This window comes from Lepidochelys kempii, chromosome 14 (assembly GCF_965140285.1).
Source record: "Lepidochelys kempii isolate rLepKem1 chromosome 14, rLepKem1.hap1, whole genome shotgun sequence".
Classification (NCBI taxonomy): domain Eukaryota; kingdom Metazoa; phylum Chordata; order Testudines; family Cheloniidae; genus Lepidochelys; species Lepidochelys kempii.
In genome coordinates this window covers 42,382,102-42,409,836 of record NC_136393.1, presented here as the reverse complement: position 1 = coordinate 42,409,836, position 27,735 = coordinate 42,382,102, and the positions used below count along the sequence as shown (strand labels likewise).

At 58.0% G+C, this 27,735-nt stretch overlaps 1 protein-coding gene across 1 annotated transcript; it reads left to right on the top strand.

Moving 5' to 3' along the window:
• LOC144929314 (E3 ubiquitin-protein ligase TRIM39-like) lies at window positions 1-27,735 on the top strand. Its single transcript, XM_078848490.1, has 6 exons — window positions 1-483; window positions 4,977-5,072; window positions 8,314-8,544; window positions 9,038-9,060; window positions 9,160-9,263; window positions 26,816-27,735. Exons 1-6 carry the CDS (start codon window positions 64-66, stop codon window positions 27,373-27,375), a joined length of 1,434 nt encoding a protein of 477 aa, XP_078704616.1. The 5' UTR covers window positions 1-63; the 3' UTR covers window positions 27,376-27,735.

The window sequence follows — 27,735 nt, the reverse complement described above, 5'->3', positions numbered from 1 at the left end:
GTCAGCTCAAGCCCACACTGTGTAGAGCCACTGGCAGGGAGAACAGATACTCACCCAGCTGCCATGGCCGCTGCAGCTACAGCAGGAGAAATACAAGATGAAGCTATTTGCTCCATCTGCCTGGGGTATCTGATGGAGCCGGTGACTATCGCGTGTGGGCACAACTTCTGCCGAGCCTGCCTCACCCAGTACAGTGAGGAGAAGGGAACGGGGACACCCCTGACCTGTCCCCAGTGCAGAGCCCAGTTCCAAAAAGGGGAGTTCAAGCCCAACGCCCAGCTGAACAACATCATACAAAGGATCAAACAACTGGGGTTAAAACCAGGAAAAGGGCAAAAGGAGGATCTGTGTGAGAGACACGAGGAACGTCTCAAACTCTTCTGTGAGGAGGATGGAGAAACTATTTGCTGGGTGTGTGAGAAATCCCGACACCACAAGTCTCACACTGTGGTTCCCATTGAGGAGGCTGCCCAGGGATGCAAGGTAAGAAATGCTGTTGACTTTGCTTAATTAAACCCCTTAAGGACACCAGGTTTATCCCCCATCAATACAAGGACAAACATTCACTCCTGGCTGCCTAAGGTTAGGCACCTAAATGAAAGGGGCCTGGTTTTCAGAGGGGATGAGCACTGGGGGTTGTAGATAATGAGAAAAGGTCCGAACTTTTTTTGCTCCAACACTGCAAGTTCCAACATGTAATAGAGAGAACAGGGCTGACGGCTCTTTATGCACCTGCAACCCGTCTGCCAGGTGGAGTGGGCAGCAAGAACATAAGACCATAAGAACAGCCATCCCCTGTCGGAGCAAAGGTGCATCTAGCCCAGTATCCTGTCTTCTGACAGTGGCCAATGCCAGGTGCCCCAGAGGGAGTGAACAGAACAGGTGATCATCAAGGGATCCATCCCCTGTCGCCCATTCCCAGCTTCTGGGAACAGCTGATCCGTGGCAGGTGGGAGGCGCTGGGAGGACGGGGCAGGAGCTGATCTCAGGGTCTCCAGCAGGCAGGAGACATTAGGGGGCAGGGGAAGAGCTGATCGGTGGGGCTGCCAGTAGGTGCTGAGCACCCACTATTTTTATTCCATGGTTGCTCCAGCCCTGGAGCACCCACAGAGTTGGTGCCGATGGTAAAAAAGAAACTTTAAATGAGAGGAGGGAAGTCACCCGGCATTAATGAAGGAAAATACCACACGCAGGATTCATAAATATAAAACCGTGAGCAAAACACCCTCTCCAGTGTACGTTGGTCAGTGTCTTCTGCCTCATGTTCTGGAGTTCCATAACCAAAAGTTCCTTTGTTGTGCCCCTCTCTGCTCCCTCACCCCACCCCACTCACAGTGGCTGTCCTAAGTCAGTGAAGACTCAGAGTTCAGAGATGCATCTGTGTGAGCTCACCTCCCACCCTGGTTCGGGGGCGGGGGAGGACGAAGATGGTACCTTGCTTGCTCCAGTGTCCAAGCCAGGGCCGTCCTTAGGCATACGCAGCTGCGTAGGGCACCATGAAATTTGGGGCACCAAATTGCCCCAAATTTAATGGTGCCCTAGGCAGCTGCATGCTGCATACTTGGCAGCACCAGCCCCGGCAACCAGCCCTATCCCTCAGCCAGCCCCCCGCGGGCTGTGCCCACTGCAAGGGGCAGGGCCTTTCCTACGGGGGTGTGGGGCTCCGGACACTCCCTCCACCCTGCCTCTTACCCTTCCCCCCTGCTCTGCCCCCGGCCCGCCCCCATTCCACCTCTTTCTCCAGCAACCCCGCACTCACCAGCAGTGGCGGGAAGTGGAGCAGCTGGGCCCCAGCCCGATCTACTCCGCCAGATCCCAGCCACGGCGCTCCGCTTCCCGCCGCCGGTGAGAGCGGGAGGTGATCCTTTCCGCAACCCGAGCGATATGGCTAGGGCCGGGGCAAGGGAAGCGGGGCGGGCTCCTCCCAGCCCCCCGCTAATCCCCAGGGCCACTCTGAGCCTGTGTGGCCCCCCACAACTCCTGCCATCCATACCCTGGGGGGGGTGGCCTGGGGCCCCACACAGCCCCCCCCCATGGGGGGGGCTGTGTAGGGCACCCAAATGGCTAGAGAAGGCCCTGGTCCAAGTACTTGCTCTAGTGTCACCACCCTACCGCACACCCCACTGTCCCACTCCACCGGCCGCCCTGCCAGCCATCACCTGCTTCTCTGCTATAACCTCTGCAGATCAGGGCCTGTCTACACTTGCAATTTAAAGCAGAAAAAGTCCCCTTTTGCTCAAAACCCTAGTCTCTTGAGGTTCTGCGCTGCTCTTGGTGATTTTCAACTCTTAGTGGGGGAACGTCCTTGCTGAAGCAGGCTGGGCAGAAACACTGTCCCACATCAAGTGATTTCAGCTCTAGTGATCACTTAACAAAACAAAAGACTCCGAATGGAGCCTTAATTAGTTCTGTCTTTGAACAGTGGAGAGGAGCAAGTTAAACCATGCCTAGGACTCTTGGGTAAAGTCCACACTGCCCAGCAAGCACATCTGTCCCCACCTCCTCTTAAACTTCACAGGGGTCTGGCATCCAAGCCCCCTGCTTAGTGAGATCAGTTCAGTGGAGGGTGACCCCCTCAATCAGAACAGGCTAAGCCAGGGGTGGCCAACCTGAGCCTCAGAAGAAGCCAGAATTTACCAATGCACATTGCCAAAGAGCCACAGTAATATGTCATGCATAATGACAGGTTTCAGAGGAACAGCCGTGTTAGTCTGTATTCGCAAAAAGAAAAGGAGGACTTGTGGCACCTTAGAGACTAAGGTGACTTAGAGACTTAGTCTCTAAGGTGCCACAAGTCCTCCTTTTCTTTTTGCGAGTAATATGTCAGCAGCCCCCGATCAGCTCCCCCGTCCCGCTCCTGCGCCTCCCACCCACCTGCAGCCCTGCCGGTCAGAGCCTCCCCCTCCTCCCTGCACCTCCCGATCAGCTGTTCCGTGGCGTGCAGGAGGGTCTGGGACGGAGGAGTGAGGGCACGGCGGGCTCAGGGGAAGGGGCAGGAAGGGGTGAAGTGGGGGCAGGGCCCATGGCAGAGCCAGGGGTTGAGCAGTGAGCACCCCCCGGCACCTTGGAAGGCTGGTGTCTGCAGTTCCAGCCACGGAGTCGGTGCCTATACAAGGAACCGTATCTTAACTTCTAAAGATCTGCATGTGGCTCCGGAGCCACAGGTTGGCCACCCCTGGGCTAAATGCTACTCCGCTGCCCTTTCCTCATACTGTAAAGAGAACCCTATTTCATTACCCCCACATTCCATACTGAAGTGATCTGTAATCCAGCACAGTTGATCACTTTGGCAACATGGCCCTGCTGCTGGCTACCTAGGCAGAGTCGGTGTGTTCATGTAAATACAGTCTGCACCTGAAGCCTTTTCCCCTCCCCAGCCAGCTGTCAGGGGAGAGCTCATTCAGACCCTGCTTGCACACGAAACAATCTGGACCCTGACTCATCCCTGCATGTCAGTGGCACTGAAAGCCACAGCTGGTACCTGTGTCCTGATCTTCTTTCTTTCTTTCTTTCTTTCTTTCTTTCTTTCTTTCTTTCTTTCTTTCTTTCTTTCTTTCTTTCTTTCTTTCTTTCCCCATGTCCTGTTCTTCTCTCCTTCTTCAGCTCTTCCCCGTCCAGCAGCCCTGCTCCACTCATATTGATTCCTGCAGCCATTAGCCCAGATAACATTAGTAGGATGAGAGGGGGTTGTACAGCTTAGGTACACCATGGATGTACACACCAGGGTATTATAATTGTCTGACAAAGTTGGGGCCACCTGTGTCCTGACACGGTTGGGTTTTGACAGCGTGGGTGGACAACACGGTTCTGGAACCACATTAAAGAAACATGTCATTGCTCCCAACCCATCTGGGGCTGTGTCTGGGCTGGAGAGTGGGAGGCCAGGGATGAGACGCTGCTGAGGTTCCCTGCCCGCACCCCGGGAGAGAGGGGAGGACATGGGCTGATGTTAGGGCCCTGCCCAGGGTTGCAGAAGGAAGGGAGGGAAATGGCCTGAATTCCCTCCCGACAGGGACCAGACTCACTGACACACTCAGTTTGGCCTGAACTGTCCCAAATTTCTGCTCCAAGTCCCTTCTTCATTGAGCTGCTTCTCTGCCCCAGGATCTCGCAGGCCACGTCGACACTGCCAGGGTTTCAGCAGCACAGCTACAGCCCGGCAGCACAATAGCCAGGGCAACTGAAGTGTCACGTTAAGATCAGGCCCAAGCCTCTGTGCTCACTGACAGGGCTCAGAGACAACCAGGACTCCAGGGCTCTGTGAAAAGAGAGTGAAATGGGGAGATCTCTGGCGGGGGCTCGGGAGAGGGGTCTAGGGCACTGCCAGGGGTGTTGCACAGAGCGGGGCTGACGGGGCAGGAGCACGTTGCTGTGCTGTGTGAATGAATCACACGCTGTCAAAGGGGAAGAGAGCCCTGGGTTATTACAGCTCTGGAGCCGTTATAATTATGGGGGGCCCATTCCCCCAGACTGAGTGTGTTCCCTGTTCCTCACTGACCTCCAGCTACATCACAGCTTCACTCTGCACAGTTAACGGGACTGCACTGGTTCAGGTGCTCAGCTGCTGCCTGAGGGAGGCCACGTGGGAGCCTGGACAGACGAGAGCCCAGTGGGGTCTTGTTCCTGGCCTGGGTCTGGGGTACAGTGGAGCGAGGTGCTGTCCCAACCTCTTCACTCGCACTGGCAGGAGGGATCATTCAGAACCTTCCCAGCTGCTTCACCTCTGGCCTGTGCTCAGGGATGGGAAACTTTAGCTAAAACACAGGCTTTGAGAAGTCCTGAGTGTCTGCACGAAGCAGAGCCCCCGCTCTGAGACTGGCGTCTTGGCTCCCACGCTGCCTTTGGGGCCGGCAGAGCCGAGTCTGCTGCTCGCTTCCAGGGTATTTTACTGCTCCTGTATGAAATGCCAATATGGATAGTGTTGTCCATCGGACAGGCAGATTAATGGCCGTTTATCGCACACGATGCCCTTGCAGGTGAAACTCCAGGGAGCCCTGGACCCTCTGAGGAAGGAGCTGCAAGAGGCCCTGGCTCTGACGTCTAAAGAGAAAAAGAAAACTACAGAGTGGCAGGTGGGTGTCCGGGTTTATTCCTCCCTTCCCCCTTCCCCCTGCAGCATTCCCAGGAATGCCGGGGCCCGTAAAGCTCCAGGATGAGGCTATGAACCTGCTCTGGTTGTTTGCTCCATTGCACAGGCTTGGTGCCGGCCATGGGCAGCGGATGCCTCCGGCATTTGGGGAGGCCGGGCGTGAGTGCCGGAACCTCCCTGGTGCCCAGATCATTGCCCTGCCCACTGCTCCAGACCCATTTGGCCTCCTCTCCCCAAGGCCCCGACCACGCTCCCTTCCTGCTCTGCCCCATGCCCGGCCCCACTCCCTTCCAGCCCCCTCCCCAGTGGCTCCCCGTTCACTGTGCAGCTTTCTCCTCTCCCCCACCCCCTCCCGCAAGGCCCCCTCACCTGCCGCTTGCTCCTTTCTGCCCGCTCCTGCCTTAAGGGTGAGTGACAGGGGAGGGGCGGAGAGGAGCAAGTGGCGGGGTCCCCCACACAGCTGATGGGCGGCAAGCGGCAGGTGCTGCGGGGTTCGGGGGAAGAGCGGGAGCGAGGGCACAGGGCGGAGCGCAGGCAGGACTCCAAAGGCAGCAGGTCTGTAGCCTGCCTCCAAAGGGAGGGGCGCTGCATCCTGTTTGTGGAGCCTCAGCCTCCCCGGCCTATGGTACCTGCCATCCAGGGTGCTGGCAGCATCAGGCTGTGTCTCCGGTGGGGATCTCAGCGCAGCAGCAGCTCCTGTAGGCGGAGGAGGAGGGGCAGTTCCTGGCCCTTGTACAGTGGTGCAGACCCACCCCTGAGATCTCTGATGGGGCAAATTCTCCATACTGGGTGCAGTGTTTTCACTATTCCATGGATCCTGTTTCCCTCCTGCAGGTGGGGAGGGTGTGTCGGCCGCTCCAGCCATCGGTTTTCCGTGGCCTCCATGACAGCTCTGTAGCTTCTCTGCAGCCTGGAGGAAACAGATTGTTCCTTCTCTCCCTGCTCCCACAGTCCCTGCAATGAATCTGCCCAGTGCCTGGGCCAGACTCTGGAGCTGGGAGGACGATTTGCCCCCACGGGTGAGGTTCAGATTTGCTCAGCTGGCTGGGCTGGGGGCACGCTGGGAGCTGAGCTCTTCTGAACATCAAACCCAGTGGCGGGTGTGGAGCTCTGTGGAAAATCTGACCCCAGGGTGCATCTACATGGCCCCAGCAGCTAGCTGCAGGCTAGTCCCTGAGTGACACCCAGGGGTCTGGTTGGGTGTGAACAGCCCGTGCTGCTGCGGCTTCATAGCTACCAGTACCCGAGCTCGCTAGATCAAAGCAAACTGGGGTGTGTCTACACACGGTGCTGTCAGACCTTCACTGCAGTGTGGACACCCCCTGAGTGAGCAGAGCCAGGGGCAGGTCAGTGTAAAGCCAGGCAGCACTCGGCCACCTCACAGCCTCTCCTGCCATCACGTGGCCACTTCATCCCAGGCACCTGCTACTGTTACTGTGACTTTACCTGTGCTTGTCTGTAGCCAGCTGATGAACCCAGGGGACAAAATGTCTGTTCTGGTTCGCCTGCCTTTTCCAGTGAAATCCCTGCAGAGAGCGTGGGGGGCGTGAGGAAGATGCCAGCAGCAGGGAGGAGAGGAGAAGCAGGTGTCCCACGATTCAGATAAAAATGGCCATTTACAAGAGCTGAAATGCTCAGAGCTGGGTGCCCCTGGTTCTGCATCTGAAGCCGTATTTAGAGCCCGGCGGAAGTGGGCTGGTTTCCAGAGGACAGAACCGCAGCAGCTCCCACTCTCCGCACCGGAAGCAGTTGGTGCTCAGTTCCTCAGACAGTAGGGATTTAGATGCATAACAATTAACAGCCGTCTTGAATGTGTCCGGCAAAGTTCCCAGCCGGCGCCATGGAGGCGGCTGCACCTTGGGACAGTCACTGGGGTGGTTCTGAAACCCTTGATTATCACCCAGTGAGAGCGAGTTACGTCCCACAGCACCAGAGGTCACAGCCCAGTGATCAGTGTCACTCCGTGCAGAGTAACTGCAGCCCCAGCGACTGTGAGATGAGGCCCAGCAGGGGCGGCCAGTCACCCACTGAGAGGGGCCGTCATGGGCCTGAGCCAGGTGGGGAGTATTCCCATGAGTGGGAGCAGGGCCCAGGAGGTGACAGGCCCCCATGAAGGATGCGCTGCCCATGTCTGATGGGGGGAGATGTTAGGGGATATCATAATACTTGCAGGACTTGAATTAGCTGTAACTCAACAGCTCCCAGGGGGCAGGAGGGGAAAGAGGCTGCAGGTCCATGGCCCTTTGCAGGGTCCAGGCCACATGCACAAAGCCTCGGGCAGGTGCCCACAGGGGCTCCTGAGGCAGCTGGGCCTTGTCAGGGCTGTACCCGAGTTGTCTGAGTGTCCTGTGGCTGCAGCGCTCCCAAGGGCGGGGTGGGGGTTGGTCTGGGGGATGGGTTGGTGGGTGTTGCAGATGGGCCCTGGGGTGCTGGAGGGCTGCGCTGGGGGCTCAGGTAAGAGGGACTTTTCCTAACATCACTGTAGCCCGAATCACGCTGGGGGGCAGGTTCACTCCAGGGTCACCCAGCACCTCTGGGCTGAGTTGCAGGGGAGCTAGAGAGGCCAGTGCAGAGCAGCCAGCCCGTTCCCCGGCCAGGGTCAGCACTGGCTCAGCATCATTCCCACGGCTCCTTTCAGAGAGCAGGTGGGGACACAGCTGGCATCAGCAACCCGCTGCTCTGTGAGCCTAGAGGGCTCCCTAAAGGCTGCAGCACGTGGGTATGGGGCACTCGGCCAGGCTGGGTGAGGCCAAAGCCAGCCCTGACAATGCCCTGGGTGCCCAACACCCATGTGAGCCCCAGGATGGCACCCAAAGGACTATTAGCATCAGCCCTAGGTCCTGAATGTTGCAGCCCCGGGAGCTGGTTGTCAAAGAAGGAGCATTGCCCACATCCCGCTGTGACGGGTCCCCGGGGTGTCTGAGTGCCCAGCACTTGGCACCCAAATCCCCCCACGGACGCCCTGTGCAGCCCCCTGTAAATCTTTACTGTCCCCTCGATTTCTCCCCACTCCACTGTGTCCATCCCGTGCCACCTGCAATAACGTACTGCGTCTTTACAAAGCACCCTAGACAACCCCGTTACGGAACTGGCCATATGAAGTAAATACCCTTCCAAACTGATACTGATCTAATATCCCCTGTTTCATGAACAGAGGCCCAGTCCATGTAACTCAACATCTGGCTCACGTTTTCTCTGTGCCTTTCCTATTTTTCTATCTCAAGGGGAAAGTGAAGAATAAGAGAGAGATGATTGCAGGTGAATTTAACAAACTGCACACACTGCTGAGAGAGGAGGAGCAGCTGCTTCTGCAGAGCCTGGAGGAGGAGGAGAGGGAGACTCTGCAGAGACTACGGGAAAATGTCACCAAACTTTCCCAGCAAAGCTCCTCTCTGCAGCAGCTGATCACAGAGATAGAGGAGAAGTGTCAGCAACCGGTTGCGGAGCTGCTGAAGGTGAGATGGCATCAAAATTCTCCACCCATCCAAAATTATAACTCAGCTCCATGGGTCTGGATTCCAACAATTAGAGTCAATGTGTTCTGTGGTTTACTGACAAACAGAACATGAGGCTAAGGGCTCCATCAGTTCCCAAATATCGCAGTTCATGTTAGAGGGGAATTCTCTTCATGGAGATCCAGTGAGGCCATGGGAGATTAGATGGATGATAGAAAAATGATACTGAGCTGAACCCATCCCTGCTCTGACTTCAGAACATTGGACCCAACACAGTCGATAAACACAGATACTGATGGGTTGTGTCCCTACAAGGGAGAACCCTTTAGCTAAATTCCTGTCTCCTCTATATATATGAAACAAGTGTTCAAAACAGTGAAGCCTGGGAGGGTTGATCTATTTTCTACAAGAAAGTTTGATGCCCAGAGTGAGACTCACTCAGTTTTATGCACATTGTGTTAATACAAGACATTGATTCTCTTTTTCCTTTCAGGATGTGAAAAGCACATTGAGCAGGTGCGTTTCCTATGTTCATTGCTCTTATATTCTTGGTGGTGGTTCTGGGATGATGTGTGCACAGAGCTGCTGAGTGATAATGGGACATTTTCTTCATAGGAGTAAGAATATGAAACTCCAGGAACCAGAAGCTGTTTCTACTGACCTGAAGAACGTGTATAAAATTTCCCTTGACATGAGGGAAGCGCTGAAGAGATTTGGAGGTGAGTGGCGTCGACTGGGACATTCAGCTGTATTGTGCCTGGGATCTGGACAGAGCCTGGGACCCCAGGACACGCTTGCACCCAGCTGACAGGCTTGGAGCTGTGTGAGAGCTGGAGGCTGATGCGCTGAGTGCTGGGCAGTTTCCCTGCTACTTACAGCCACCTGCTGGTACTTGCCCAGGTGTCTGACCAGGCCTCATCACTGTGACATCCTGACCCCTCCATGGCTGAGTTAATGGGTGTCCCTGAGCTAGGTGCTGTGAGGCCTGGATTGGGCACATTGCGCTGGGAGCTGCACAGACTGGTAACGGATGATGTGTCTGTGCCTCTCTCCTGGGATATGTGAGGGCTGCGTTGTGTGGCCACCGCTCAGCACTGCCCCAGCCCCCTTTAGCCAAGGCTGGCCGAGCTTTCTGAGCTGGAGGAGGGGCCGCTCTGGCTGCTGCGGTCTGACCTGGGCCGTGTGTTACTGGGTAACAAACTGAATCCTACGGGCCCCTCGTCTGTTCTGAGCACAGCCCAGTGTGAGGTTGGGTCAGTGGTTTGCTGCTCAGTGAGTGAGATTCACTCAAAAGAATGTGACTCACAACGTCTGAAAGTGAGCTGCCCCCACCCAAACGCCTCCCCACATCCCCAGCGTGGAGACCGGGGGCAAAGGCAGAAACCTGACGGCGAGGAGGGACAGAGAAGAAGCGAAGGCCGAGGAGAGGGGGAGTGGGAAGGTTCAGTGAGCTCGGTCTGTGATTGCTGAACTGGCCCTTTCATCCTACCCCCCCCGCCCTCCTCTCTTCCCACCCCCAGCAGGGGGCAGTCGAAGGGGCCAAGCTGGGTGCGTCTGTCCCGGCCGATGGAGGCTGCGCAGTGGGTGCCGGCTGCAGGGCCAGGATCTCAGGGCTCCGGGGAGCAGGAACCCCAGGCTGTGGGGGAAGCAGCTTCCTCTCTGTGGCTGGCTGGAGCCAGCACATCCCTGCTCCCCTCCCCCCTCGCTGCCCCCAGCCCAGCCCAGTCTGTGCCCACCGGACCCTGAACACGGCTGGGCTCTGGGCCATTCCACAGCCCTGGCCCCTGAGCCTGTCGGGATCCTGAGCCAGTCACCTCCGTGCCTCCTTCTAGGGGATCAGCAGCCCCTGGGGAGCCTCCTGTCACCCCCCGGAAACCCCGTCCTGGGCAGGGCCCCAGGCCCTGAGTCACTCGCTGGCTGCTCCCGGCTGGCCAGGCCCAGGGTCTCCAGCAGGGCCCTTGGTGCCGGCCCCGCGCTGGCTGCCAGAGCTCCCAGCCCCTGGCCCAGCCCGGCCTGTTGTCCCAGCACCGACCCCTCCCCTGCGGGTGGGGGGGGTGGGGACCCTGCTGCTCTCAATGGCTGAGCCCCCCCCCCCCCCCCCCCCCCCCCCCGCGGCCTCTGGTGCTGCGCTCGCAGGCTCAGCCCGTGCCAGGGCCAATGCGGCGCTGCTGGGGCTGCTCCTCCCCCGGCCCCTGGGTTCTCTGGGTCTGGGCGAGTGGCTGGGCGAGTGGGCAGGGACCTGCTCAGAGACACGCGCCCTGTGCTGCCCCCGGAGGGCAGAGACCAGCCAGGGCCGGGCAGCAAAGCGCCACCGCGCTGGGATTAACCCTTTCCTGCCACCCACCCCAGCAGCCCCGGCCGGTCAGTGCCACTTGACTGCCCGCGCTCAGGCCCTAGGGACCCGGGTCCGGCAGCTCGGGGGAGTCGCTGGGTGAATGTGTGGGGCAGAGTAACCAGGGCTCCCTGCTCCCCAAGGTCTCCGTGTGCAATGGGGAAGGCCCCGCGCTGTCATGCAGCCCTTTGGAGCTGGGCCCTGAGTGTTATTATTGATATAGCGCCCACGAGTGAGCCAGGCACTGCAGAGACAGAACACGGGGCTGCCAGCCCCACAGGGCTCCTGGTCTGAGCGCAGACAAGGCCCAGCAAGGGCAGCAGCAAGCATTGGGGGAGGGGACACGAGGGTCCCATTGTGGGGCCAGCCACTCCCTGAGCCCACCCTGTGCCTGTCTTCTGGGTGTGGTAGACAGTATTGTAGTGACCCTGATGGCTCCATGCTGGGCCCTGGGTCACTGCCCAGGGAACAGGGCAGGGCAGAGGCAGCCTGAGGTCGGGGGGAACTGGAGGCTGTGGGGGAGCGGGAGCATCCTGGGAACTGGGACAGGGACACTGGATGCCAGGTGGATGGCCCAAAACCCTGAGCTGTGTTTGCTCCAGGTTCCCACTCTGTGCTGCAGGCTCTGTTGGGGTCAGATGCTGTGGTGAGGGGCCCGCCCAGACAGACTGAAGAGAGCAAGGCTCTGTCTGCATGGGGAAGGGGCAGCAGTTCTGTTAAATTGGTTCCAGTTTTGTAGACTCATCGTGGGGTGGCCCCCTCAGGTACCACCCTCAGTCATTTCAGTGTGTCTTGGCAAGCATCTTGTCTCAGTTTAACCTCTTCAGCACTTCTTAAATTGCGCCTCATTGTCCAAAAGATCTGAGAGAAAAGTCCCCTCCTGGGGTCCACTCTGAGTCCAAGTAAACCCCAAAATAAAATCTTTTCCTTCACTCTGCTCCAGCCTCCAGCTCTCACTCAAGCTCCTCACTGTCCTCAAGACAGGAGTCCTAAGTCCTCCTTCCCGGAGCTGGGCTTGGATTAGTTTCCGTCGTGGAATCAGATGACGCCAGCCCTCCTTCCGGGAGCTGGGGTCATTTCAGACTGTGCCTTTATTCCCTGCATCCACTTTCTCCAGCCGGGGGCAGCTCTCCAGGGCTCTGTCCTTCTACAGCTGCTGCTGTCATTGTCATCTCTGGCAGCGCCTCCCCCTTAGGGGAGCTCCTCTTGTCTAGGACAGTGCTTCCCAAACGTTTTTGGTCATGCCCTCCCTTACCTGGTTTGTGCCCCCACCCCGGGAGCTGCGGTCGGGAGCTGGGCCAGGAACAGGGCTGCAATTGGGGCTAGGACCTGGGGGCCGGGTCTGGAACTGGACCCGCTGTTGGAGTTGGAGCTGCAGCTGGGGTCACAGCCTGGAGCAGGGCCAGGAGTCGGTGGCTGAGGCTGGGGCCAGAGCTGCAGCTGGGGCCAGAGTGGAGGTGGGGGCAGAGCAGGGCTGGTCGGCGTTCCCTTCCCGCCACCCATAGGGGCTGGTCCAGGCCCTGCCATGCCCCCAAATGTTCCTCCACACCCTCTAGGGGGCCACAACCCACAGTTTGGGGACCACTGCTCTGGAAGCACCCCTTCCAGGCTCCTTGCTCTGGAGAGCTCTCCTGGGAGCTCCTCTTCTCGGCAGCTTCCTGTCCCTAGGATTCCTTCGGCTGAGCCCCGGTAACCCTTTTTCAGGCTCATTAATTATTTAGCTGCCAACTAGCCACATAGGGATTTAATTACTTCCAGGTCGGTCTGGGTTGTCTCATTCTCCCTTACAGGAGCCTGTCACAGGTAGTCTGGTCCCTAACTCCCATAAAAGGGCCAGCCCTCTTCATACATTTCCCCCCACCCCCAGAGCCAACCTATATTCCAAGGTTGGCTTGACCATGGCTGACACTTGGTTATGTTCTGCAGCTGGGGTGGGGGGTACTTCCTGCCCTGCTGCCACAAGGAAATCTGCAAGGCCCTTGGCGATAATTTTCTTCTTGTCACCGAAGTGTGAAGAGACCAGGAGTTTGATTCCCCAACTTTCTATGTAGCTCATGTCATGGGTCAAATCCCCCATAGTCTTCAGCATGTCATAGTTCAGAACAACTCTTTGGCCAGAGCAGAGGTAGTCAATAACACTGGGCTTCATCATTGGTGTGATGGTCCTGTCACAGATATGGGCTGGCTACGGAGCTTCCCTCTCAGCCAGATAAACACCAGATGTGTTCATCACAAAATCCTTGAATTTTCCACCAAGCATGACTGAGATCAGTTTTAAGATGGTATTTTACACCCAGCACTACCTAGGGGTTGAACAGCATAATATAGTTTAGCGTTCCATTACATCTTCCCCGTTAAGTTCTACATTCCGACCATTTATAATATTTACATTATCTCACTGTCTTTGAAGTTCAGTGCGGATTAGTCTGTTAGGTGTCTCTGAATGGTGCTGGTCTTTTAATTACACAACCCGAACAGGTAACAGCTTCGTCATCTGGCTGTCCATTAGTTCCAATGACTGACTGTGGTCAGTCTGAAATCCTTGAGTCATCTTCTTGTTCTGCATCCATCATCTGCAGAGTTTGCACAGTTGATTGTTCTTTCTGAGGAACAAATTGTAGATGTTGACAGTTTCTGTTGAACTCTCCTCTCTGGGTCTTGATCACATACAACCTGAGTCTTGAATTCTTTTTCTTTACAACAGCTGGAGTATTCCATTCTTTTTCTCCATCCAGTTTGACACAAGCATGGTCACTGGGTTCTAGGCCTGGTAGTTTTCTAAGTGATGTCTGTTGTAAAAGTGTTTGCAAGCTCTTTTTGCCTTTTTGTTCAATTTGACTACTCTTTACATGTCTGACAACTTTGGAGATAGATTCTTTTCCAAAGTTGGGAGGGTAGTTCTGAGTTGTCTTCCCATCAGGAGTTGTGCTGCACTATATCCAGTAGCTGCTATTGGGGTTGATCTATAACTCAGTAGAGCAAAGAATGGATCTTCCTGTTGAAGGATATTCTTCACTGTATGATTCTTCACAAGATCATATTTTGTTTAGATAAATTAAATTCTACGTCAGTGAATTATGGTCCATGCTCTGTCACAAGTTCTTCTGGAACCCTGAAATGACCAAAAGTGCCCTTCAGTTGCTCTATAACACTGTGGTCCATTATGTCTTTCAAGTACACTCTTTCTTTCTATATACCTGGAAAAATAGTCCACGACTACCAGGTAAAGATGTCCCCTGAATTCACATAACTCTGCAGCTAGTCTCTTCCAAGGTCTCTTTCATTCAGACTAGTTCCTTGTTAGTGTCACTAATTACTACTGGCCATATCTCTTTCCCTGCAGCCTTCGGTAAAGAGCTATGGGAGCCCATGGGGAAATGTTTCTACCAAGGGCAAATTTAACAGCAGCTCTGGAGTGTTTCATAGCTGGTGTCCTGAGCCTGGCCTGGCCGTACCTGTGCGTTTCTGAGGATGTTGACAGTCACTCACTGCAAGTCACTGGGATTTGGGCTCCTAAGTTTCTGGGACATGTTTGAAATAGAGCTGGGTGTAATTTGGGGGGTAAATAGTTTATTTGCTGAAAAATTATATTTTGGGTCGACAGAAACTATTCGCGAATCCATGTCGAGTTTGCTGACTAGTTTCAATGAACAGAGAAAGGTGCCACCACTTCCCTTCCAGCCTTTAGCCCCGTGGCTGGGCCCTCAGTGGGGAGCCCCCGGTTCAATCCCCCTGTGGGATGTGGGGCAGGAATTGGAATGTGGGAATCCAGGAAAGGGCTGAAACTGCTGGGCTCCGGGTGTCTGATGTGGGGCTCCCACAATCTCTCCTGCTGAAGACGTCCCCCTGTGTCTAAACACTGCCCTGGGCACTGGGCCAGAGCGTGGGAGTGAGAATCACTCTGCAGGCCAGTGGGTCGGGCTGCACCTGGCAGCCCAGAGTCCAGCTCCGCTGCTCCAATGACCCTGTAAATACTGATCAATAACCCCCATGAGGGGAGGGGTTCTGGCCCCTGGCGCACCGGTGTCTCAGCCATGTCGGTGCCCCACTGAAAACCCCAAGTACAGATGCACTGCACTGGTATGAACTGGGACTGGCCCCTGGTGCAGCTTCTCCCAGATGGAGTGGGCAGCAAGTGGGGAAATGCTCCCTCCCCTCCCCACTGCCCCAGCCTAATTAGCAATGGCCCCTGTTCCCCCCAGCACCCCTCAACTCCTATTTCCCACTACCCTGTCCCCTTCCAGCGAGCCCAGACACCCTGCCCGTGCCCTAGTATGGAGAGTGCCCCAGCTGCGCCCCGTGGGTCAGGGCTGCACTCCCAGTGTGTGTGGGGATGGCACCAACCTGCTCTTAGCAACAAACCAGCCACACACGACCCCAAAGCAACAGAGATTCCCTGGGGCCTGTCCCCTTCACCTTCCCTCTTGCCCCCCTTCACCTCCCTCTATCCTCCTAGCACCTGCCCCTCCCTTACCCTTCCCTCAATTCCTGTGCCCACCTGACCCCCACCTCTATCCTGTCCCCTCACCCTCACCCCAAACTCCTGCTTCTCCCCCTGGGACCCTGCCCCTCTCCCCATCTTTGTCTCCCTGGCATCTGCCCCTGCCCTCCACCCACCTCTGCCCCCTGGCACCAGCCAGTCTCCTCATTCCCCTGTGCCCCCTGGCTCCTGCTCCTCCCTAACCCCTGTGTCCACCTGGCCCCTGCCTCTATCCTCACCCCTCCCCTTTTTCTCACCCCCTTTCTGCTCCCCTGGGCCCCTGCCCCTCTGCCCCCACTTTGCCTCCCTGGCATGTGCCCCTGCCCTCCACCCACCTCTGCCCCCCTGGAACTCACCCCTCCCTTCTCCCCCTGCCGTCCTGCCCCTCTCCCCCAAACATCCTTTGCACCCTGGAGCCCACCCATCACTTCACCCCCCTGCTACCCCTCCCCTCTCCTCTCCCCTTTCCCCCTCTCCTGCCATGTCTCCTTCCCCTCCCCTCGCCCCCCCTGCCCCGCTGGCGCCTGTACTGCCCTCACCCCTCTGCCCTTTCATGCCCCCCCATCACCCTCCTCTGCTGTCTTGGCTCCTGCCCTTCCCACCCCCCTGAGCCCTGCCTGTTACCCGTCCCTCTCCCCACCCTCTCTGACCACTGGCACCCTACTCAACCCCCTCAATCCCCCTGGTACCTGCCCTTTTCCTGACCCCCCTGCACCCTCCTGGTGCCGACCCCTTCCCTCATTCACCCTGGCCCCCTGGTACCCGCCCCTCCTCTTGCCCCCTTTCTCCCTGATGCCCACCCCCCTCACTCCGTCTGCCCCCTGACTCCACTCTCCTCACGCCCCTCTTCCCCCATCACCCATGAGTTGCCCCACCCCCTGCCTTTCTCGTGACCACCCCTCCTTTCACCCCCCATCTCCTGGCACCCACTCCTCCCCACCCCCTTCCCTCCTTTTTGACTGCCCCCTTCCTTTACCCCCTTCTGTCCCCCGGCACCTGCCCCTCCCCCTGCCCCTCTGGCACCCACCTCTTCCCTTGCCCCCCTCTGCCCCCAATACTGCCTCTTGCCTCTTGTTGTCCCTGGTGCCTGCCCCATTCCATGCCTCACCACTGTCCCCCTGGCACCTTCCCCTCCCACTGTCCCATTGCTGCCTGCCCATCTGCTCACGCTCCTGTGCCCCCCGGCTTTCACCCTTCCCCTCGTACCCCTCTAGTCTCCCGGCACCCACCCCTTCCCTTGCCCTCCTACCCACTGACGACCACACTTTACCTCACCGTCCCGCCCATTTGCCCCTGGTGCCTTCCCCATCCCATGCCCCACCACTGTCCCCCAACCCCCCAGCATTTGTCTCTCCCCCACTCTGCCCCCGGTTCTTGCCCCTTCCTTCTCCCGCCCTGGCCCCCACTTCTCCCCTCAGTACAAGCCACTTCCTGCACCCCCACCCCCTGTTGCCTGCCCCTTCCCTTGCACCCCTCCCCTGCCACCTTCCCCTTAGTTCTGCCCCCTTCCCTTCCCTCACTCTCTGCCTCCCTAAAACCTGCACCCCTCACCCCCCTCTAGTCCCCTGGTGCCAGCCCCTCTGTTCACTCCTCCTCTGCCCCCCTGAGGCCCATCTCTACCATTGCCCCCATCTGCCTCCTTGGTGCCAGCTCCTTCCTTTGCCCCCTCTACCTACCTGGTGCAAACCCCTTCCCTTGCCCGCCTTTGGGCCCCCTGGTATCTGCCCCTCCCCTCCCCATCTCCTAACCTCTGGGTCCCACCCCACCCCAAACCTCCCTCTTCCCCCCTCATGCCCACATCTCCACACCCCGCTGCCCATAGGGTGCGCCATTCTCCACACTCCACTTTCTGCCCCCCAGTGCCTGCCCCTCTCCTCTCTCCACTCCTTGTATCTACCCCTCTGCTCATCCCTCCGCATCCGTCCTGGTGACTACCCCTTGCCTCCTCCCACCTCTGTCTTCCTGTCACCCACCCCTCATGACCCTCTCTCCCTTTATGACTGCCCTTTCCCTCGGTCCACTGCTGCCCCCTGGGGTCTGCCCCACCGCTTGCCCCGGCATGTCCCTCTGAAACCTGTCCTACCCCCACCCCTCTTTGTCCCCTTGTCACCTGCGCCTTCTCCCACCCCCTCCTCTTCCCCTGGTGCCAGCCCCTCCTTCTACTCCCCCTCTGCCTCCCTAGCGCCTGACCCTCTGTTCACCCCTTGTGTCCCCTGGTGCAAGCCCCTTTCCCTCCTCCCATCCCCCAGTTCTGCCCGCCGCTTCTCTATCCCACCCTTTGGACCCCTGGTGTCCACCCCTCTCCTCATCTTTCTCTTTTCCTTGGCACCAGTCCTGCCCCTCACTCACACTCTACAGCCCTGATGCATGTCCCTCATAGAATCACAGAATATCAGGGTTGGAAGGGAACTCAGGAGATCATCCAGTCCAACCCCCCACTCAAAGCAGGACCAATCCACAACTAAATCATCCCAGCCAGGGCTTTGTCAAGCCTGACCTTAAAAACTTCTAAAGAAGGAGATTTCACCACCTCCCTAGGTAACGCATTCCAGTGTTTCACCACGCTCCTAGTGGAAAAGTTTTTCCTAATATACAACCTAAACCTCCCCCACTGCAACTTGAGACCATTACTCCTTGTTCTGTCATCTGCCACCACTCAAAACACTCAAGAGCCATCCTCTTTGGAACCCCCTTTCAGGTAGTTGAAAGCAGCTATCAAATCCCCCCTCATTCTTCTCTTCCGCAGACTAAACAATCCCAGTTCCCTCAGCCTCTCCTCATAAGTCATATGTTCCAGTCCCCTAATCATTTTTGTTACCCTCCGCTGGACTCTTTCCAATTTTTCCACATCTTGTAGTGTGGGGCCCAAAACTGGACACAGTACTCCAGATGAGGCCTCACCAATGTCGAATAGAGGGGAACGATCACGTCCCTGGATCTGCTGGCAATGCCCCTACTTATACAGCCCAAAATGCCATTGGCCTTCTTGGCAACAAGGGCACACTGTTGACTCACATCCAGCTTCTCGTCCACTGTAACCCCTAGGTCCTTTTCTGCAGAACTGCTGCCGAGCGATTAGGTCCCTAGTCTGTAGCGGTGCATGGGATTCTTCCATCCTAAGTGCAGGACTCTGCACTTGTCCTTGTTGAACCTCATCAGATTTCTTTTGGCCCAATCCTCTAATTTGTCTAGGTCCCTCTGTATCCTATCCCTACCCTCCAGTGTATCTACCACTCCTCCCAGTTTAGTGTCACCTGCAAACTTACTGAGGGTGCAGTCCACACCATCCTCCAGATCATTTATGAAGATATTGAACAAAACCGGCCCCAGGACCGACCCTTGGGGCACTCCGCTTGATACACCGGCTGCCAACTAGACATGGAGCCATTGATCACTACCTGTTGAGCCTGACAATCTAGCCAACTTTCTATCCACCTTATAGTCCATTCACCCAGCTCATACTTCTTTAACTTGCTGGCAAGAATACTGTGGGAGACCGTGTCAAAAGCTTTGCTAAAGTCAAGGAACAACACGTCCACTGCTTTCCCTTCATCCACAGAGCCAGTTATCTCGTCATAGAAGGCAATTAGATTAGTCAGCATGACTTGCCCTTGGTGAATCCATGCTGACTGTTCCTGATCACTTTCCTCTCCTCTAAGTGCTTCAGAATTGATTCCTTGAGGACCTGCTCCATGATTTTTCCAGGGACTGAGGTGAGGCTGACTGGCCTGTAGTTCCCAGGATCCTCCTTCTTCCCTTTTTTAAAGATGGGCACTACATTAGCCTTTTTCCAGTTGTCTGGGACTTCCCTTGATCGCTATGAGTTTTCAAAGATAATGGCCAATGGCTCTGCAATCACATCCACCAACTCCTTTAGCACTCTCAGATGCAGCGCATCCGGCCCCATGGACTTGTGCTCGTCCAGCTTTTCTAAATAGTCCCGAACCACTTCTTTCTCCACAGAGGGCCGGTCACCTCCTCCCCATGCTGTGCTGCCCAGTGCAGTAGTCCGGAGGTGACCTTGTTTGTGAAGACAGAGGCAAAAAAAGCATTGAGTACATTAGCTTTTTCCACATCCTCGGTCACTAGGTTGCCTCCCTCATTCAGTAAGGGGCCCACACTTTCCTTGACTTTCTTCTTGTTGCTAACATACCTGAAGAACCCCTTCTGGTTACTCTTAGCATCTCTTGCTAGCTGCAACTCCAGGTGTGATTTGGCCTTCCTGATTTCACTCCTGCATGCCCAAGCAATATTTTTATACTCTTCCCTGGTCATTTGTCCAGTCTTCTACTTCTTGTAAGCTTCTTTTTTGTGTTCAAGATCAGCAAGGATTTCACTGTGAAGCCAAGCTGGTCGCCTGCCATATTTACTATTCTTTCTACACATTGGGATGGTTTGTCCCTGTAACCTCAATAAGGATTCTTTAAAATACAGCCAGCTCTCCTGGACTCCTTTCCCCCTCATGTTATTCTCCCAGGGGATCCTGCCCATCAGTTCCCGGAGGGAGTCAAAGTCTGCTTTTCTGAAGTCCAGGGTCCGTATTCTGCTGCTCTCCTTTCTTCCCTGTGTCAGGATCCTGAACTCAACCATCTCATGGTCACTGCCCCCCAGGTTCCCATCCACTTTTGCTTCCCCTACTAATTCGTCCCGGTTTGTGAGCAGCAGGTCAAGAAGAGCTCTGCCCCTAGTTGGTTCCTCCAGCACTTGCACCAGGAAATTGTCCCCTACACTTTTCGAAAACTTCCTGGACTGTCTGTGCACCGCCGTATTGCTCTCCCAGCAGATATCAGGGTGATTGAAGTCTCCCATGAGAACCAGGGCCTGTGATCTAGTAACTTCCGTGAGTTGCCAGAAGAAAGCCTCGTCCACCTCATTCCCCTGGTCTGGTGGTCCATAGCAGACTCCCACCACGACATCACCCTTGTTGCTTACGCTTCTAAGCTTCATCCAGAGACTCTCAGGTTTTTCTGCAGTTTCATACTGGAGCTCTGAGCAGTCATACTGCTCCCTAACATACAGTGCAACTCCCCTGCTTTTTCTGCCCTGCCTGTCCTTCCTGAACAGTTTATATCCATCCATGAGAGTACTCCAGTCATGTGAGTTATCCCACCAAGTCTCTGTTATTCCAATCACATCATAATTCCTTGACTGTGCCAGGACTTCCAGTTCTCCCTGCTTGTTTCCCAGGCTTCTTGCATTTGTGTATAGGCACTTGAGATAACTCGCTGATTGTCCCTCTTTCTCAGTATGAGATGGGAACCCTGCCCTCTCGCGTGCTCCTGCTCGTGCTTCCTCGCGGTATCCCGGAGTCCCTCCCCTTCCCCCTTAGCCCCACTCAGTGCCTGCCCCTCCCATCATCCCATTTTCTCCCCTGGCATATGCTCCTCTGTTCACCCTTCCCCGTAGCCCCCTGGGAACCTGCCCCTCCTCTTACCCTCCTCCACCCACTGGTGACTCACCAACCTCACCAAGCAGGACATGGCGCCAGATCTACCCCACTGCCCCCGGCAGTGACCCCCGCAGCTGGTACCTGCACAGGGGTGACTGGGCCCTGCTGGCCCTGAGCTCCCGATCTCACTCACTGCTCCAAGCTGCCCCGTCTCTGCAGCTCCCAGGCACTCTGGACCCAGAGCTCCCTTTGCGTAGGCATGGTCACCCCGCAGCTCCCCCATTACAGCCACTGACACACCTGGGACTTGTCACGTCCTGGGCAGACTCACAGATTTCCCAGGAGAGTGACATGGACAAAGGGACAATCCTGGGAAAACCTGGACAGGTCGGGTTGCCAACTTTCTAATCTCACAAAACCAAACACCCCTGCCCCGCCCCTGCCCTGAGGCTCTGCCCTTCCCCCTCTCCGGGGCCCTGCCCTCTCTCCCTCCATCCCTCCTCCCTCCCTCGCTCACTCTCCCCCACCCTCACTCACATTCACTGAGCTGGGGCAGGGGTTTGGGGTGTGGGAGGGGGATGAAGGCTCCGGCTGGTGGTGCGGACTCTGGGTTAGGGCCAGGGATGAGGGGTTTGGGGTACAGGAGAAGGCTCCAGGATGGGACAGGGGATTGGGGTGCAGCAGGGGGATGCGCTCTGGGCTGGGGATGTGGGCTCCAGGTGGGGCCAGAAATGAGGGGTTCAGGGTGTGGGAGAGGGCTCTGGGCTGGGGTAGGGGGTTGGGTGCAGGGGTGCTGAGGACTCCAGCTGGGGGTGCAGGTTCTGGGGTGGGGCCAGAGATCAGGGGTTTGGGTTGCAGGAAGGGGCTCCGGGCTGGAGCCGAAGGGTTCAGAGTGAGGGAGGGGTGCGGGCTCTGGGGTGGGGCTGGGGATGAGGGATTTGTGGTGAAGGACAGATGCCTGGCAACCTTGTGGACAGTCCTAGGTCCTGTCCACACGGCCCAGTATCACCCTGCTGAGCTGGGTACAGGCAGCCACATGCCAGCCCAGGCCCCTGGCAGGGGCACTGAGCTGCTATGGTTACTAACAGTGTTAACTCTGCCACTTGCCACACACCACACCCCAGGAACAGCTGTAACCTAGACTCGTGGCACTGCAGGGCTGGAAGGGACCTGGAGAGGTCACCTAGCCCAGCCCCTGGTGCTGGGGCAGGGCCTAGACCATCTCTGGCAGGGGTTTGTCCAATCTGTTCTTACAAACCTCCAGTGACGGGGATCCCACAGCCTCCCTTGGACCAGGTCCAGAGCTTCACTGCCCTGAGACTTAGAAAGTGTTTCCTCATCTCCAGCCTCAGTCTCCCTTGCTGCAGCTTGCACCCATTGCTCCTTGGACAGGCCCTCGCCCTGCCCGCTGCGGGCACTGGGGGTGTCACCAGGTGTGAGCATCGCTGTTATCGCTCTGAATGGCTGGGGGCGCTGGGCTGGCTCAGGGGGGCAGTGAGGGAGCTGGGGCCTTTCACTCCCCAGTCACCGATCTCAGCCCAGGCTCAGAGTCCGGCTCCTAGTGAACAGGAGCTCATGTCATAATTCTTGTCAACGGCAGCCTGACCGGCCACCTCCGCAGGGAGGCCAAGGCCTGAAGGGGCCGCAGGGACGGTTCCTCCCCAGGGAGAGGCTCCAGCAGGTGTCAGGGCTGAGCCACGTTGGCAGGACAGTGCGGGGCTCACAAGGCCACTGTGACACCCTCGTACCCTCGCTACCCAGAGCTCCAGCAAGAGGGGTGTAAACCCCACTTGTACCCCCAGCACTGAACTCACTGACACTGCCCCAAGGCCCCCGCTCCTCCCGAGGTTGGGGGGGTGAATAAATGGCACTGGAAGAGAGGGGCCAGGAGACCATGGCCCCATCACTTTTACTGATAGGAGGGCTAGGTCTCCCACTTTTTACCGGCTGTAAGGGCTAGCGATGGGGGGCGGGAGGGGGCAGAGAGGAGCGACCTTGGGGGCAGAGTGTTGGGGGGAAGAGGCGGTGCGGGGGGTGGAGTCTTGGGGAGAATGGGCGGTGCGGGGGCGGGGTCTTAAGAAGGAGCTCCCGGAGAAGGACCCACATGGGAGGGCGGGGCCATGGTACAGGCACCGGTGGCCCCTCTACTTTTAGGGAGTTTCCATCACTCCTGGGGAGAGGACCATCCCGGATCCTGATCCACGGGCACATCTGTGTATTTGCCGGGTGCACAGAGCTCTCCAGGTGGAGACACTTTCTCACTGACCCAGGAATCGGTGCTGGGAGGCCCCACTGCCCAGGAGGCCAAGGGCTCTCGCTCCCCTGCCCTGCGGGTGAAGGGAGGGGCCCAGGGGCTGCTGTTCCCTGTCCCAGGAATGGGGTGAAGGGGACGTGGACACAGACAATCTCGTCGCTTGCGCTGTGAGGGGCAGACCTGGCTCCACGCTGGGCTTCAGAGCCTGAGCTCCAGCCTGAGCCTGAACGTCTACATGGCTATTTTTAGTGCCAAAGAGGGAGCCCCACAAGCCTGAATCTGTCCACCCTGTTCGGAGACTCGCTGCCGCGGGCTGTGTACATGAACCCAGAGTGTGTCCAGAGTCTGGGTCTGAAAGTTCCCAGCGCGTCTGATCCAGGGCTGGTTAATGAGAGCGAGGGGGGTGGCTGGCGCAGTGGTTAGATGGAGACACCGGGGCCCCTGGGGCTCTGGGACGGTCTCTGTGACCATTGTCTGCTCTGGGAGACGCCCAGGTGCAGCTGCAGAGGGTCTGTGCCGCCAGCATCATCCATGGGACAATCGCTCTGGGCAGAGTTCAGGCTGATTTGTGGGGGTCTCCATTTTCAGCCTGATTTTGGGGGCGAGATCAGGGGCTCGGGGAATTTTTTTACCCAGGGCAAATTAAATAGCAGCTCTGGAGTGTTTCATAGCTGATGTCCTGAGTCTGACCTGCCCGTAACTGCGTTTCTGGGGATGTTGAGAGTCACTCACTGCAAGTCACTGGGATTTGGGCTCCTCAGTTGCTCAGACAGGTTTACAGTGAAGCTGGGTGAAATGTTTTGGACAAATACTTTATTTGCTGCAAAATTATATTTCGGGTTGACAGAAACGATTCACGAACCCCTGTCGAGTTTGCTGACGAGTTTCAATGAACAGAAATGTGCCGCCGCTTCCCTTCCAGCCTTTAGCCCCGTGGCTGGGCCCCCAGCGGGGAGTCCCCGGTTCAATCCCCCCGTGGGACGCCATGAGGGCTTGAGCTGCTGGGCTCTGGGGGTCTGATGACGTCCCCCTGTGTCTAAATATTGCCCTGGGCACTGGCCAGAGCGTGGGAGCTAGGCTGACTCTGCAGCCCAGTGTGTCGGGCCCCGACCTGGGAGACGCAGAGTCCAGCCCCCCTACTCCAGTCACCCTGTAATCATTGATCCATAACCCCAGTGACGGGAGGGGTTACGGCCCCTGGCACACCAGTGTCTCAGGCCATGTCTGCCGGGGTTTCCTTGCATCGGTGCAAACCCCCAGGGTAGACTGGCTGTGCGGATGTGAACTGGGACTGGCGCTTGGTGCAGCTTCTCCCAGATGGAGGGGGCAGTAAGTGGGGAAATGCCCCCTCCCCTCCCCACTGTCCTGGCCTCATTAGCAACAGCCTATTAGTACGCATTTGCCCCCCCCTCCCCCAGAATCCTCCACTGCATGGCCGCCCCAGTGAGCCCAACCCAGAGCACTGCCCCATGGCAGACGGGCTGGGCCAGGAAAGGGGCGGGGCTGGCTGTGGGGTTTGCCTGGCTGGAAGGTGGTGCCCATGGGGCCCGCCAGCATGGAGAGTCCCAGCTGCGCCCCCTAGGGCAGGGCTGCATCCCCAGTGTGTGTGGGGCCAACACCAACCTGCTCTTAGTGAGAAACCAACCACACATGACCCCAAAGCAAGAGAGATTCCCTGGGACCTGCCTCTCCCTCACCCCTCTGGCTCCTGCCCCTCCCTTACCCTTTTCTCACCCCTGTGCCCACCTGGACCCTGTGTCTATTCTGACCCCTCCTCCTTCCCCCTCCCCTTCTTCCCACCCACTTTCTGCTTCCCCAGGCCGCTCTGTCCCCTACTTGGCCTCCCTGGCATGTGCCCCTGCCTTCCACCCACCTCTGCCCCACCGGAAACCCCCCTTTCTTCCCCCCTGCCCTCCTGGCACCTTTCCCTCTCCCCCAAACATCCTCTACACCCTGGAGCCTACCCATCACTTCACACCCCCGCTATGTCCTGGCATCCACCTCTCCCCTTTCCCTCCTCTGCTGCCAGGTCTCCCACCCCTTCCCTCATTCACATCTGCTTCCCTGGTGCCTGCCACTGCCCTCACCCCCTCTGCCCCCTGATGGCCGTCCCACCCCTCACCCTCTTCTGCTGTCCTGGCTTCTGCCCTTCTTACTCCCCTCAGCCCTCCTGGCACCTGCTTCTCTCCCCACCCTCTCTGACCCCTGGCACGCACCCCTTCCCTCACCCCCCTGTGCCCACCCCTCCTCTAGCCCCACTCTGACCCCCCGGCACCTGCCTCTCCCCAATGTCATCTCCTAACACCTCCCTCTACCCACCTGCCCCTGCCTCTCTCCTCGCCCCTCTCTGCCCCCTGGTGCTTGTCCCTCCCCTCCTCTGCCCTCCCTGTGTCTGCCCTTCTGCTCAACCCCCTCAATCCCCCTGGCACCTACCCTTTCCCTTACCCCCCGCACCCTTCCCTCCTTCCCCCTGCCCCCCCAAAAACCTGACCCTCCCCTTGTCCCCTTCCTCCCTGGTGCCTACCCCCTCACCACCCTCTGCCCCACTGACCTCACTCTCCTCTCGCCCCTCTGCCACCATCATCCATGCCACCTTCTCTTTATTTCTCACTCTGCCCCTCCCCTCGCCCTCTGGCTCCATGACACCTGCACCCCTCAGCACCCCTCTAGTCCCTTGATGCCAGCTCCTCCTCTGCCCCAAGTCCCAGCTCTACCCTTGCCCCATCTGCCTCCCTGGTGCCTGCCATTTCCTTTGCCCCCTCTGCCCGCCTGGTGCAAGTCCCTCCCCTCGCCCCCCTTTGGACCCCTGGTCTCTGCCCTTCCCCTCACCTCAGCACTGGCCCGCCCCTCCCCTCACCCTCTCCTAATCTCTGGGTCCCACCCCTCCCTTCACCCTCCCTTTGCCCCTCTGGTGCCCACATCTCCCTTCACACTCCTCTGCCCCCCTAGGTCCTGCCCTTCTCCACACCCCTCTCTCTGCCCCCCTTCTGCTCACCTGCTCCCTCACCCCCCATTCTGCCCCCCGGCACCAGTGCCTGCCCATTCGCTCCCCCCATGGTTTCACCTCCCCACTCCTCATCATCTCACCCCCTGGCAGCTCACCCTCCCCTTGACTTCCCCTGCCCCATTGGAGCTCCCCCATTCCCTCACACCCCTCTGCCCCCTGGTGCCTGCCCCTTCCCTTGCCCCCTGCAGCCCCCTGGGGTCCGTCCCCTTCTTCTCCCATGGAGCCCACCCCTCCCCCCATCCCCTGCAGCCCCCAGGATCCTGCCCTTCGCCCCCCCTCTGTTCTTATGGTGCCTGCCCCTTCCCTTGTCCCCACATTGCCCTTCTCCCTGCCCCTCCCCTCTACCCCTCCCCCCTCTGCTCCTGTCACCTGCCCCACCCCTCTACCCCTCCCCCCTCTGCTCCTGTCACCTGCCCCTCCCCTCTACCCCTCCCCCCTCTGCTCCTGTCACCTGCCCCACCCCTCTACCCCTCCCCCCTCTGCTCCTGTCACCTGCCCCTCCCCTCTACCCCTCCCCGCTCTGCTCCTGTCACCTGCCCCACCCCTCTACCCCTCCCCCCTCTGCTCCTGTCACCTGCCCCTCCCCTTTCCTCTCCCAGCATCATCCTCCCCCCTCCCCACTGACACCTTCCCACCCCTCCCCCGCTCCTCCTGCCCCTTCCCCCCATTGTCTCCTCACAGGCAGAAGGGCCCTGACTCCCCTCAGGCAACAACCCCCCCCAGTGATTAACGGGGACGCAGGTTAATTTCCCTTCGATCCCAGTGACCAGCCCCTGCCCCCGGCCCTGACTCTGTGACTCTCTCCCCAGTGGACGTGACTCTGGATCCAGACACGGCAAATCCCTACCTCGTCCTGTCTGGGGATCGGAAACGTGTGAGCGATGGAGACAGACGCCAGGATCTGCCCGACAACCCTGAGAGATTTGATCCTTGTGCCCTTGTCCTGGGCGCTGAGGGGTTCGCGGGCGGGAGGCGTTACTGGGAGGTGGGGGTGGGAGACAAGACGAGATGGATTCTGGGGGTTTGTTGGGAATCTGTGAGCAGGGAGGAGTGGGTCACACACACACCTGAGGATGGATACTGGGCCGTGCGGCTGTGGTATGGGGGATACGAGGCCCTCACCGACCCCCTAACCCCCCTCCCCGTGAGCGTCCCGCCCGGCCGGGTGGGGATTTTCCTGGACTATGAGGCGGGCGAGGTCTCGTTTTACAATGTCACTGACGGGTCCCATCTCTTCACGTTCACTGACACCTTCTCCGGGACGCTCCGCCCTTATTTCTGTCCTGGTTACAGTGCTGGGGGTGAAAACGCGGCTCCCCTGATCCTCTGCCCGGTCCCGGCTCTGGCCGGGGGGAATCTCGGTCCCTGACACTGACCCCGCGGCACAGACCGGCCCCCCCAGTGCTGCTGCTCCTCTGTGGGGGGGCCGGTTACTGCAGCTACTGGAGTTTTTGTGCTGACCGGATGCTGCCAGTTTCCCTTTTCCACTGGAGGGTCCAGACGAAAACCGGACACCCGGCAACCCCCAGCCCTCACCTTGCCCCGTCCCCTGCCCCGGGGGTAGCAGATGGTGGGGGATGGCGTCATTCACTCCTGCCAGAATTTTCTATCCCTGTGAAATCTCAGTGTAAAATAGGAAAGAAAAAAGATTAATCTAATTTAGAAAATATTATTGTAACAAGGTGAAAATACAAGAATATTTCACTTACATTTCAACAGTATTTCAAAA